Raw genomic sequence first — 14350 nt, 5'->3', positions numbered from 1 at the left:
CTTGAATACCCTTCTTCGATCAATGCCACTGCTCTAGCAACTTGAAATTCGTTGAGGTACACTCTACGTATCCTCCTTCTACTCAATACATCAACATTCATTGTTTAAATTTTAAAATTGAATACCTATCACGAACTAAAGTAAAGTGAAACTGAATACAGAATTTTTCATATTAATGATTTTGTAGGTGAAAGTACAAAAAGAAGTAAAAAAAGTAAAAAAAGAAACAACAACCGAATGGAACATGATAAGAATTGGTATTGAGTACATACCAGGAGTTTTTATCATGATATAATACATATTTTTTCACTTATTGGATTTTAAGGATGTGTCTCTATGTTCATTTTGAGTAGTTTATCATTTCGTTATGAATGTTTTGTCTGTTTTAATGTTATATTCAATGAATACTACTGTTCAATTTAAACCAAAGCACTGCCGAAAGAACCCGAAAACTCAACCAGGCGTTTGGCAATGGTAGTCTTACTGAATGCACTTTTGGAAAATTCATTTCGGAAATTTGAGACTTGAAGATGAGCCCCGAAGCGGTCCATCTTCAGTAATCCAGAACGAGCGTGATGTTCGCGTCTTCAATCAGGCAGATGGCTTTTTTCTGGATGGAATCCAGCAACTTCAGGATATGTTTGGGGGCAGAGATCCATACATGAGAACAATACTTGCCTCAACACCCTATCGGCATCTGTGAAGATGTGAAATATTTTAAATGCAAAGTTGGATGAAGAACTGTAGTGTCCAAATTATTTCTCTTGCTTTATTCCAGAGCAATTTTTCAGAAGTCGACTCAAGCTGTCGTCGAACTAATTAACAAATGTTGTCACCAGAGAAAAATCTCAAATTAACTCGAATCAAACGTTCTGCTTCGTTTCTTTTACCAAAGTGGGCTGTGATATTAAAATCGGGAAAGTCCTGGTGGAAATTATCCGCCGTTGCTCTTAATCTATAATCTGAAGCGAAGTTTTTAATTAGGCTTTGTAATTAAGAAGACTTACAAAATCACTGCTCCACTCTATTCAAACTTTAACGAAGGGTAATTTCTTTATTACAAGTCTAAGACCAAGTGGTTGATATAGAGTTATAAATCGAGTTGGAATACATTCTGAAGAAATGATTTTTGAAGATCTATCGACGTGTTAAATTTGATTTTGAATTTGGAAATTTACTAGAAAATTTTTGATATTTGTTTCCTGGATTTAAGGGTCCGTTTCCTCATTATATCATCATAATAACAATGTGTAGAGATATTCACAACATCACAGAAAAGTTCAGACACCGAAGTACAGCGAGAACACCCTGTACATGTATTGAAATTCCACACTTGGCAGGAAAGAAATACAAAAGAGTAGGAAATTTAAATTTCAAGATTGGTGCACCAAATTTCGTTAAGTTTCGAAAAACAGATAACCGATATAGGTTATAAATAAATGTCAGATGGAATCAAATTGATATCTGCTATGAAAAATTGAAAAATACATAATAAACTAATTGTAATTATCTAGGAATGATGAAAAATTCAAAATTTATTGATGTTTAAAAATCTGTTTAAAATCTGTTTTTCCGTTAATCAGCTGTGTGAACCATTTCCTTAGATACAGACATCAAGTGATGCTTTTGAAAAATATTTATATTCAGATATAAGTGAGGTTAACCATTTCTGTACAAAATTGTTAAGTAAAGACTTATCTAAATTTAAGAACAAATGTAAAAATCATAGAATAGATAGTTTTTCTGATATTGAAGTTGAAAATTTGTAGTTATGAAAATTGAGAGGTGGCAACTGAGGAAAGTAAGAGATTTTCAACTTTTTTGTCAACAAGCGGATTCTTCTCAAGGCGATGAAGGTGAACGCCACGTAAATTTTCTGTCTCCAGAAATTTGAAAAATATTATAAAGAAAAGTTATGAATAGAATATAATTGTATTGTATATGAATAATTGAAAGTTGATATATTAAGGACCAACCTGTTAAGCCCAGTTCTAGTCAAATTTCCACGATTCAGCTCCGAAGTATAGAAAACTCTCACCACACACCAATACTGGAGGAAAACCAGGTATTTACCGATTCCACTTCAAATAAAATATATGCATATGTAAAAGAAATTGTCCAAGAATAAAATAACAGGACAATCAAAATAAACTTTGAATCCAGAAATTTTGCAAACCAAATAATAGTGACCCTGAATGATCAACTGACATTTTACAGACAAAGAGTGCGTTCCGATATTCACACTAAAATAGTTCGGTGTAGGTTTAGAACATTTTTAGAATTAAATAATTTTCTCTCTTGGTAATTCATATATCTTTGAATTCAAAATTTTACATTCATTATCGAAATTGTTCTACATTTTTTGAAATCAGTTTTGTCTTTTTTGAATTTCTTCACAGGAACGTCTGCAACTAATATCAAATTTGGGTAAGTAATCTTAACTCAACATAAGAGTCTAGCCGAAAGTCGTCGAACAAATCGTAAATGATCGACTCACCTGTGGGCGGCACGAAGGCGAACAGGATCTTCCAGAAGATGGTGAGGAAGTGCATGACGTAGTCTAGTCCCGACGGCTCCTTGTCGTCAGGCGCGTCCTCGCTGGCGCTGACCGTCACCGCCTCGATGAACTGCTCCTTCCAGGACGAGGTGCCGATCAGGAGAGATGCGTTGGCTCGTTGGACGAGCTTGTCCACGGTGTTCTGGAATGAATAGTAACATTAATATGCCCTGAAGATGAAGATTTTTATATACACGGTACTCAAGGACTACTTCTAATTTTAATGAGTTGAGAACTTAGTTGAACAAATTATACAGTACGATGCAAATGTATGGAATAAATTCGATATTCACAAAAGGAGCGTCTTTCGGAAGAAATCACGTCACCAGTGTTGGCGTGATGACGTAATCGACAATTTTTTTAAATGCAAACAGGGGTCATGTGGCACCCCATTCAAAAGGTCTACTAGTCGTCTATTCAATGGTATAATGGTTTCAATATGTATTAATACAGGGTCAACCGAAATTATGTATTCAGAAGACTGGAATTACAAATAATAGTAATTCGTTGAACCAAATAATGCTATGCACCGCCACTGAGAATAAAGTAGCGTACTGTTTTCTATTGTTTTTGTTGATTAGAAAAAAGAAATGGTGATAAAAGTCCTACACTCTACTTGAGATTAGTCAATGTCATTGAAGTGACATTATTTCTAGAAAAATATTTAAATCACTTATAATCTGGCAATGAAAGTAACAGAAACCCAAAGAATCGAAATTTTAATTATGATTGGCTGTGGAGATAAAATAAGGACTCAGGCAGAAGTTCGTGATTTATTCAATGCGAAATACCCCAACCGAGAACCCGTTTCTCAATCAACAATAAGTAAAATTGAGAAAAAGTTTCGAGAAACGGGCCATGTTAAAGATCTCCCTAAAAGTGGCAGAAAATCAATTTCAGAAGTCCAAAAACTTGATGTGGTACTTGCGTTCCAAGAAAACCCCCATACCAGCACTAGGCAAGTCGCACTGGATAATAATTTACACCAATCGACTGTTGTTAGAGTGTTGAAAAAAGAAAAGTGGCATCCGTATAAGGTTCAGCTGGTCCAAGAACTGTTAGAAGATGACTTTGACAGAAGAGTCGAATTTTGCGAAATCATGATGGAGCGCTCGCACAGAGATCGGAGTTTCAGACTAAATATAATATTTTCAGATGTAGCTACTTTTATGCTCAACGGTCACGTAAACCGTCAGACTTATCGATACTGGGCAAGAGAAAATCCACATTGGATGGAGGAGCATAGCACACAATATCCACAAAAAGTGAATGTTTGGGCCGGAATTTTGAACAACCAGATAATAGGAACATACTTTTTTGAGGAAAGCGTAACTGGTGCTCGGTATCTACACTTTCTTCAAGATTATCTGATGCCACAACTGAATCAGCTATTTCCAAATAGAAATGATTTGTGGTTCCAGCAGGATGGGGCGCCCCCACACTACGCCGTACGAACCTACCTGGATACTGTTTTCCGAGGAAAGTGGATAGGAAGAAGAGGGCCGATCGAATGGCCACCAAGGTCTCCGGATTTGACCCCGTTAGACTTTTTTTATGGAGATACTTGAAGAGTAAAGTCTACCAAAATCGACCAAATGATTTAGAAGAGTTGAAGGAACGCATCAGAGCGGAGATTGCACAAATAACCACCGAAGTTCTCGGAAACGTTAGAAATGAATTCAGTGCCGGCTTTCACATTGCATCATAGCTGAAGGTCATAAATTTGAACATTTATTATAATTTTATTGTACTTCAATAAATAACATGTTTTGGTTCATCTTGTATAAATGAATATTGGCATGGTTATACCGTTGAATAGATGATTAGTAGACCTTTGAAAGAGGTGTCACATGACCCCTGTTTGCATTTAAAAAAATTGTCGATTACGTCATCACGCCAACAGCGGTGACGAAACGTCTTTCATATGAATATCATGAGATGGGCCGTCAAAAATTAAAGTTGACCTGTTTTTGGATTTCTTCCGAAAGACGCTCATTTTGTAAATATCGAATTTATTCCATACATTTGCATCGTACTGCATATTCAAGATTATATGGATATGTTGAGAATAGTATAATGCCTCAGCAACATGGCTTCTTTTCCAAAAAATCTGTTAATACAAATTTATTCAGCTTTGTTTCTACAGGGTATGAAACACTTGAGAGTAAGTCACAACTCGATGTAATATTTACTGATTTTAAATAGGCTTTTTACAAAGTTGATCACGATGTACTAGTAACAACGTTGAATGAGTTTTGACTCTCTAATAGCACATTCAAAATGTTCGGAAGTTATCTTGAAAATAGATTTTTTGTGGTTAAGCATAATGGAAATACCTCGGGGAAATATGAAGCTATTTCTGAAGTACCACATGGATCCAATTCAGGACCCTTGCTTTTTGTTATGTTTATTAATGATTTGCCCTCAGTTATCAGGTACTCAAACTGACTTCAAACTTGACTTAGGATCAGAAATTTGGTGAGGAGAATATCAAACTACACTTTTCGAAGTAGAAAAAATTCAAAACAAATTTTTAAGATTATCGTATCTGTACTGACTACAGAATAGTTAGAACAGCACAATTGAGAAATTAATTCGGAATATTGTCTCTGAACAATAGAAGAAACCAAAATATATTGATATTTCTATTCAAAATACTGAATCATGGAGTCAACTCTCCTGAACTCCTTACACGGACAAGATTCAATGTGCCTGCAAGAAGAATGAGAAATTCTCTTATGTTCAATTTACCCCTAGTTTGTACTACTGTTAGGTTACCGCTCATAATCATGTTGCGAGTAGCCAATACATTCAACTTACTGATGGATATCGATTGGACAGTTTCATTCAGCGCTTTCAAAAAACTCGTTACACAGTTCATAATAAACTTCAATTGAGCATATATTGAACATTAGTGTACTATAGCCATATAAACGTATCTATTTGAATTTATATTTCAAAAATTTTTTTAATTCATAAAATAAGGCCTTGTAGACCTGTTTGTAAATGAATGAATAAATAAATAAATGATCAAAGAGTGTACATTTTCACGGCCAGAGATAACTGTGTCTGTATTTTTTGATAAAACCACCCTCTTCGCTCAATGTTTATCATAAATCCATTTCCAGTGGGATGGTGTTTTTCTGAACAAACAGATGGTATAGTCGAAGTAAACGATATTGTGAACTTTCAGAATTGTCTGTCCTCTCAAAGGCCAAAAAAATCAATACATAAGAATGAACCGGTTGCGAAGTAGTACACGTAGACGTTGAATTGGCGGTTTGTATTAGATAATGTTTACTAACGGAGTTTTATGATTGGCTGAAGAGTCATAAAATTAAATTTGACGTCATGTTACGGTGACGAATAGAAATCGGGAATGCGGGGATGGTTATCGCCGTTGTGTTCAGTTTAGGAACTGATCGAGTTTTGAGTGTTGAAATTCGATATTGGTGCAGCTATAATTATATAAAATTTTTGTTATCTGTTCAAAATGTGGCGTCCTTGGACAAGTACTAATAGTAATAAAGAGTGTGATAACAACGCAGATTTTTTCCAGTGCAGTGATTCCAATAGCGATGGTGACAATGCGAAAAAGATATACCAGTGAATACGATTCGAATGCATTTCAATATTGAAACACAGAGAGTATGTTTCAATGTAATATAAGAATATACATCTCAAGTTAGGTTTCGAGGGAAACAAACTATTACAAGCAACAACAGATTTGACCGAAATTCCTTTCTCAATTGTACGTAAAATAGTCGATAACCAACTTTGAGAAAACGTAATACTCGGTATGGTAAATGATTACCAAATCTTTTAGAAGTTTAGAATAGTGGAATTGCGTAACAAACACTTAGAATAAATAACTAAATATAGACAAGAATAACGACAAATTTTCTGTTTGGACGAAACTTGGTATGACACTAACGACACAGTTACGAAAGTGTGGACTGATGGTTCGAGAATGTGTACGCCTAACATGCCTGCAAACAAAATTTGATAAGAAGGTAATAGAGCTAATTGAAGCAGAAGTATCTAATATTACCGAAGAAAACTGGCAGAAAAGGATTAAAAAAGTAATTTCAGTTGAAAAAGACTATATGGAGGTTGGACACTTCCATATTAATGGTAACCTCAGCTTCTGAAGATGCAAGAAAAGCTTAAGAATGTAGAGTTGGAAATTATTGAGAAAACCAACTTTTCTGAAGGTTCAAACTTGAGGAAAATATCAAACTGCGAGGAAGTGGTAGAATGGATACATGACATTCCAGATGAATTAGATACGACAAACTCTCTTATTGTGCCGGAAAGTGATATATTCAATGAAAACGTGGTTATACAACTACTCTATGAAAGTATTACTCTATAAGTTGACTGATCGAATTTAGTTTCTGAGACTGCAATGAAAAAAATTGGCTTCGTTAACCTTTGAAGCACGAAATTATCATTACCGATTATTTAATGAATATTCGAAAAGTTTCCACAATTTTCAAATGCCGTTATCGAGATTAATTATCACGATAAGTTTACGTTTTTCTTTATTAAAATACTGACCGATATATGGAGCTCGTTCCTTCAATTCTTCGGCATAATTATTAAATAATCCCACATAGTCACGCTCCCGCAATTTCGAAGCGGACTAAGCTTCGTGGGTGGATTTGATGCGATTGGAGTAAATACGGGTGGAAATCACGCAAACCGAGTACATGAAAATGTCGATGACACAATGCCTGTTTATTCGATCATTGAAGTTCGAGTGTTTTTGGAAGGTTGGTGGAATTTGTGCGGATATTGCCAGGGTCACGTTCGGCAAAGAAAACTGAGGACTTCCGAGGAAAAAACTTCATTGTTTTGACTGTGAAATCAAATGTTCATTTGATTAAAATTTTCCTTCTTGTGTGGTTCATACAGTGCATTTCTTTAATGTCCCCTCTCCTTATATTTTTTGAACGGGTCAACTAAAATTTGGGATAATGAAATTAATGCATGAATACTTTATTTTGAAGTGAAATTGACAGATGAAACTTTCAAGATGGCGACTGGGCGCCAAATAATTGAATGATTGAATGGAAAGGGGGGTCTTGTGATACATCATTTTAAAGCTCCTGACGAATACTTCACAACACTAGAACATTAAGTCAATATCTTCACAAACACATCAATACTGATATTTCTAGAAATATTCCTTTTTATCTGCTATATGGCAATTCCAACAACCCGATAAGGTTTGTTATTTAAAAAAAACCATGAAAGAATTATTTCATATCAAAAATAATGCAAAGAGGAGATCTTTGTACCTTGGGACTCCATGTACCTCAGGACAACTTCGTAATCATTACAAAACTTAGTCCGAGAATTGCCTCAGGCGACATCTAGCTGTCATTTAAAACAACAATTCGATTGCACTCCACAAAGTCAGCCATTTTGACTCGTCACGTCATTGCGGTGCTTTCTCAAATTTTTCGCGTGCCTGTTTTTTTCATATGCGTAATAATTGTTGTGTTTCCTGAAAATGTTTAAAGTAAGTAATCTGATATGAGTATAATTAGGTGATAACTACATTTGTAATAACTTATTTAGCAGTTAAATACTGGATTTTCGATTAAGAAAACTTAACCACACTTTTTTGCAAAACAAACGAAATTCGTACCTTGAGACAGTGATATTTTTTTACCTTGGGACTGTCCCTGGGTACAAGCATTTGATATTTTCTATAGCCTACTATAGCCTACTTATAATTATTTTATAGTTTACTTATAATCATTCTTTTTACTGTTATTTTAGATGCCTCGTAGTAAAAATAACGTTACTAGACCCCAACCAATTGCAGAAAATGTTAAAAATGCCGTTAAAAAGGTGATTAAAAAACGATCTTCTATTCGAAAAGCTGCTGAAGAGTTTAAGGTTTCAAAATCTTTAATAGGTCATTATGTAAAGCTGAATAAAGAAAACGAAACTACAACTGTCATTTATAAACCCAATAATGCTGTGAAGAGAGTCTTCAGTGATGAAAAGAAAGAGCAATTAGTCGAGTATTGTTTAACAGCATCTCAATTTCATTATGGCATACCTAAAGAGCAATTCTTGAAACTAGCATATCAGTATGTCGAAGAAAGGCGTGAGAAATCAAGAGTCTTAACCGATACTCCTGAAAAACGGGAATTGGAGCAGTTGGCTGCAAAGAAAAGGAAAAATGCATTACAAAAAAATATGAAGACTGTAAAAAAGAGAGTTTTCAAGAAAAAAATTGAATATTCTAGTTCAGATAAAGTCACTAATGTAATTTTAGAACGTGACGACGATCCATGTGATGATGATCAAGAGGAAAATAATTGTGCCGGATGTGGAGAAAATTATTTTGTTACCTCACGTAAAGAAGACTGGATTACTTGTTGCTTTTGGGTGCACGAAGATAGCACCAGTTTTAATAATTATTGTCAGAAATGTGGTCTAAAGTCAAAAAAATAGGATATATTTTGTCTTGTCTTGATCTGCCTCAGTTCGTAAATTAATTGTCAATTAGTGGTAATAAACAAAGTTCCAAAGCATAACTGTTAAGTTCTTAAACTAAATTAGGTATATGTGAAATCTTTATTCTTACTAATTTTTAAGAGAAAGTGATTATAAATAAATGCTATTAAAAAACTAGGCTTTTTATTACCTACTTAGGCTCTCTAACAGTTGATTTTTCAAATGTCACTTTTTTATCTGAATATGGGTCATATTTTTACGGCTTATTACAATGTATTATGTTTTTTAAATTTCAATAAAAACCCTGAAGATATTTGTCCCAAGGTACAAATATCGGTGTCCCAAAGTACAAACCTTACTTTGTACCTTGGGACATAAAACCCAATCAGTTTTTTTTTCTCACAAATAAATCATCGTGTGTATTTTCCTAGCAATAAAATATTTTGATTATTATATTATTATACGGTATTAAAAAATCAATGCTTTGAGTCAGTTCTTGCTCAAGTTCGAAGAAAAGTATCCCAAGGTACAAGGATCTCCTCTACGTCGTGCATATTGAACCATGACAATGTATAAAATGGTCATTTAGTCTGATCTGATGAACAATATGGTGAAAAAGTACTAAAACACCAAAAGACGCACTAAAAGTATTTCACGGTGCCATACATACTGAATTCGGTTGAAAGTACCGAAGCGGCAACATTGCTTCTCACTCACCTTGAATTCCTTGCTCTCCTTTATCCTAATTTGCGCCCTGTTGATGTCCCCCAGCCTGGGCCTCCCCAATATCGCAATTTTCTCTCGCTCCGACCGGTCCTCTGGCATTTTCTTCTCTGCCTCCGCCGCTAAACTTGCTACCTCATCTACAAAAAGCGAAAGATAAAGCTCGAAAGGTGTTCGTCACTCGCGATGATTACTCCAGTCTGAAGATGGATTCGGATGAAACGACGGGCGGGACTTGTCAGGTGAGAGGTCGTCCAGAGGGACGTTTCAGAAATTTGTGTTGGTAGAGACATGCCACGATTTTGGGTACATTGAAATTAATCAATTCGAAGATGGAACAATTTTTTTTTGGGTTCAAAGAACAAAGATATAATTTCTTTCTTCGAGTTAGAGATGAAGTGAAGAATCTGTTGAGGTGTTATCAATTGCTTAGGTAAAACAGTTTTTTATATACAGTGTGTAAAAGCCGAATGGAATAAATTCATTATTTAGTTTACAGTACATATTTTAACAAAATCCCGAAATACGTCAAATTCAAAGTATAATTTGACTTGAGATCAGAAAAGCCATGAAACCGAAGAGCACCACGGTTCAAAAAGCGAAAAAGGATCAGATGGTTGCACGCGCATATCTACCGTTTATCCCTAGGGTCACGGACAGAATTGGAAAACTATTGGATATATACGACATCCAAACATTCTTCAAGTGGGTGAGTGGCGGGGGATCACTGTCTCTCTCTTATGGGTGTTTCACAGTCCCCCGGTGCAGACCACACGGCACTCTTCCAGTAAAGTTATCGGTCAACCACCCAATCCCACGCCTGCGGGTAACAGGCGTTGGCCGGTTTCAAGCTAGATGTGTGGGAGAGGTGTCTCGCAAGAGCCCTCGGCGGTTACTCATCCAACGCTGGAAAGGTAACTTTCCTAACATGAGTGCCACTCGGGGTAACGTAAGGGTATGCGGTGCAGATCACACGGCGTACACCCAAAAGTTGTTGATGAACCGCCCTATCCCGCATCTACATGGGTAATGGGCGCGACATCTTCGACATATGATGTGTGGTAGAGGATGCTCGAAAGAGTCCTTGACGGTTACTCATCAAACGTTGGAAAGGGAACTTTCCTAACATGAGTTCTAGGGGGGAGGTGACTGGCCGCTCGCGGCTGGAGGCTAGCGAGCCTCATCTCCAACTGGCGTTGGCCTCTTAGGGGCAGCGGCTCCACTAGCGGGTAAAGTGATACAGGGTTGCGATAATCCATTCATGGGTGCATTGCAGCCCCATATCGAGTTACTGGACGGCTTATGCTGTTCCGTGATCCTCGCCTGCTTCTGTACGGATCCGAGCGTTCGAGGTGTCGGGGCTCGCGGTCCTTCCGGGCTCTAGTATCCGAGTCTAGTCTTGGAGGGCACCAAGACAGACGCTTGAGGTGTCGGACCCTGGTTGGACGGAGCTACTAGTATCCGAGCTTAGGACCCCGACCGGCCACTTCCGGGACCATATTCCCAACTGATTTGGCCTGGTTGGCGGGGGCAGGTGTGCGACGTGAGCACTCTCTGGCGAAAGAAGAGCTTAGTTAACTTGTACGAACGTTCGGTCGAACGCTGCCGATGGTCCTGTCTCTTGGTTAGCCACGAAATCCTGTTGGTGTGGGGTGAGGGGCGGTACCCGCAAGAATTTTCTGAAAATCCACCCCTCCACACCCGATCGCATCCAACGCCAGGGTGCGTCTGGGGGGCCTAACTGGCCCCCCAGGCCCCCCGGTGCGGTCGTAACTATGACTCTCTTCCCACAAGGAAAATACAACATAGCCTCAGGTCGGCAAAAGACAAAAGAGACCCATTATCAGAAGCAGGGGTCTATCGAATACCGTGCACTTGTGGGAAGGTATATATCGGAACCACCAAACGATCCATGGGAACAAGACTGAAAGAGCATAAAAGGAACTGCAGACTAGGCCAAACAGACAAGTCAGCTGTGGCAGAACACGCACTTAGTGAAGGAGACCACATACATTTTGTTTGAAAACACAGAACTAATTGCTCACAACCAGGGATACCATAGCCGACTGGTACGGGAGGCAATAGAGATCCAAAAACACGCAGAGAATTTTATCAGAAAAGAAGAAGCGGTGAACCTCAATCGAATATGGAACCCTATTTTAAGGAATTCGAGAATAACGAACAGAATGACGACACACAAAAAGTATGTGTGCTAATATTTCGGAAATAATACTGGACTATTCATAAATTTCAGTGACTCTAATAACGTCTGAATCTGATATTCTACAAAATATTCATAAGTTTCAGTGACTCTAATAACGTCTGAATCTGATATTCTACAAAATATTCATTAAATATTATAGAATCAACCTGTATAGAAAGTATCTGGACTTGATATGGATGAAACTTATCTATTTTCGCTATCTACCCATTTATTTGTGCTTCTTCATCTGGAACTTGTAGTTTTTGTTTCTTTGTGTTACTGAACAAGTTTCTAACAGCTTTGTCACTAAAGTACCACTCTTCTTGAGTACTTTTCAACCACTCGATGAAAAAAACACATGTTATATTTAACTGTTAGTCTCTATGTGAATTTTTTATTGAAAGAAGACTCGTTACGATAATTTTGATGGGAATACCCAAACATTACTCGCAGTTTCTCAGTACAAGCAAGTTCTGAATACATCTGTAATTTTCAAACTCTACTAGTCAAAATAGCTGAAAAGAAAACTAGAAGCCCTTCAACATAATGTACCACTTGGCTCCAGTTTCAATTGAAAATCGCCAGAAACATCTATTACTGTTACTGAACATTTTTCTCTCCTTTGAAAGTGAAATTGATGTTTTTCTTGGAAGGAAGATATTGAATAGTGGAAATATGCACCTATTTACTGATCAGTTGGGCTGTTTTTCATTTTTCAATAAGTTTTGCTGAAAAATAGTGAATTTTAAAATTATTACTAATGTAGAAATGCACTTCAAAAACTTTGTTAGACGATAATAATATATCAAATCAGTTGATAAATTTTCAATTTCTCAAAAAAAATTAATCCTAACATCAGGAAATATTTGAATTTTTCCTATTTTGGGCTGGCATCTGCACTTTTATTTCTCTCATGGGAAGTAACAATCGTTTAAAAATGGAAAGTACTATTGTAATTGATCAAGAAAGAAACACTGCGTCATATGACCGGTAGATATTTGAGATATATGAGTAAGAATATCATTTCTCAAAGTCCAATTAGTGAGTCACTGAAATAATTTGAAACTCCTCAATTGCAGAAAATCCATTCATGAATTTTATTTTTTACTGATTTGTTGTTAGTATTGGTAAATATTTGGAAAGGTTTGTTTCACACCAACGTCTGTTTTTTTGGTCGAAATCACCAAAATCAGAGAACTAAAGTTTACGAGTTGATACTTTAGGAGAAAAAAACACCCCGTATTTCACTTGTTATTAACAATAACAGCCCATGCACGATTTTTGTTATTATTCAATTGAAAGAATATGATCTACAAGCATATTCAAGTAACACTTTATTGTGAGATTTTCACTGAACAGTTTACAAAACAATAACACGTGTTTTGCTATAAAATAACGTTTTTAGGCGTGTTTAACTGACTAAATCATATCTAATTAGTGCCTAATAACTATTTGAATTTTATAACTTTTACCTAATTGATGATTGATAATTCTATCAGGGTTCAGGCATGAATTATTTGAAAATTTAAGCATTATAAAATGTCTGTTGAAAAAATAATGTGAGTGTTAAGATTTCGCGAGCTACGTTTATTCGATTACAGATTTTTCTATTTTTTATGTTGATAACACGTCTCGAACATTTGTTCCCTGTTTCAGCAGTATGTTTAGTTTGTTGGTGAGAGGCATGAAAGTTAGAAATTAATTTCATTAGTTCGGGCTTCCATTGTCTAATATCATTCCACTATTACTCGGCAATGCACAAGAAAAACACACAGTTAGAAGAAACCATCATATCGATAATACCAGAGCATATTTGGACTCATCAACATAACATCAAGTAGAAAACGGTCAACTTCTCCCAAACGGTCAACTCCCACCAAACGGTCAACCCCCGCTAAACCGGTGAAGCGGAATGAGGGAAGAGGGGATAGGTCAAAGCGCTTGAACGAACTATAAATAGTAATACTAACAATCGAAACGTCATGAAGTACCTCTGTTTGGAATCTTTATTTAATTTTCAATTTTTTTCATTAAATTTTAATTTTTTGACTATTTTTATTATTTTCCATTCCTCTTTACTCTGTAAGCATCTTTATTTCGTATTTTACCCATTTTATTATATTTTCATTTCAGGTTTCATTGCCTAATATAATTTTTGTTAATGTTCTTTCATAGATTTCGAATCATAGTGAAATAATTTCAGACAATGGAATTCCGAACTGATAAAATTCATCATGGAACATTGTCAACCACTTTCGAAAAAAAGTTAAAACTTTTTTGCGCGTTCGGAAATCTTCTGCTATTGAAAAAATGGATTACAGAATTTGCATCAAATTTTGTAAATAAAATGGAATTGAATGCTCAAAAACACTTAGTTTTTGAACAACCCT

General features: G+C 36.1%; 2 protein-coding genes across 3 annotated transcripts in view; one reads left to right on the top strand and one right to left on the bottom strand.

The window, feature by feature from the left end:
- Positions 1 to 14350, bottom strand: part of Calx (sodium/calcium exchanger 3) — a 176433-nt gene that overhangs the window by 32700 nt on the left and 129383 nt on the right. Inside the window, exons 4-5 of one of the 2 annotated variants that reach the window (XM_074181383.1) lie at positions 9752 to 9888; positions 2498 to 2699 (exon numbers count right to left, since the gene is read on the bottom strand). In XM_074181383.1, coding sequence (XP_074037484.1) covers positions 2498 to 2699; positions 9752 to 9888 — 339 coding nt within the window. Of the gene's footprint in view, positions 1 to 2497; positions 2700 to 9751; positions 9898 to 14350 lie in introns of both variants that reach the window. The other variant, XM_074181382.1, reaches the window with a different exon arrangement.
- Positions 8007 to 9191, top strand: LOC111508487 (uncharacterized). Its single transcript, XM_074181386.1, has 2 exons — positions 8007 to 8084; positions 8348 to 9191. Exons 1-2 carry the CDS (start codon positions 8076 to 8078, stop codon positions 9029 to 9031), a joined length of 693 nt encoding a protein of 230 aa, XP_074037487.1. The 5' UTR covers positions 8007 to 8075; the 3' UTR covers positions 9032 to 9191.

The sequence above is a fragment of the Leptinotarsa decemlineata genome, unplaced genomic scaffold (genome assembly GCF_025532065.1).
Source record: "Leptinotarsa decemlineata unplaced genomic scaffold, Ldec_3_MD MMD2_tig00026307_RagTag_RagTag, whole genome shotgun sequence".
NCBI lineage: Eukaryota > Metazoa > Arthropoda > Insecta > Coleoptera > Chrysomelidae > Leptinotarsa > Leptinotarsa decemlineata.
This window is presented reverse-complemented; position numbering and strand designations above follow the sequence as displayed.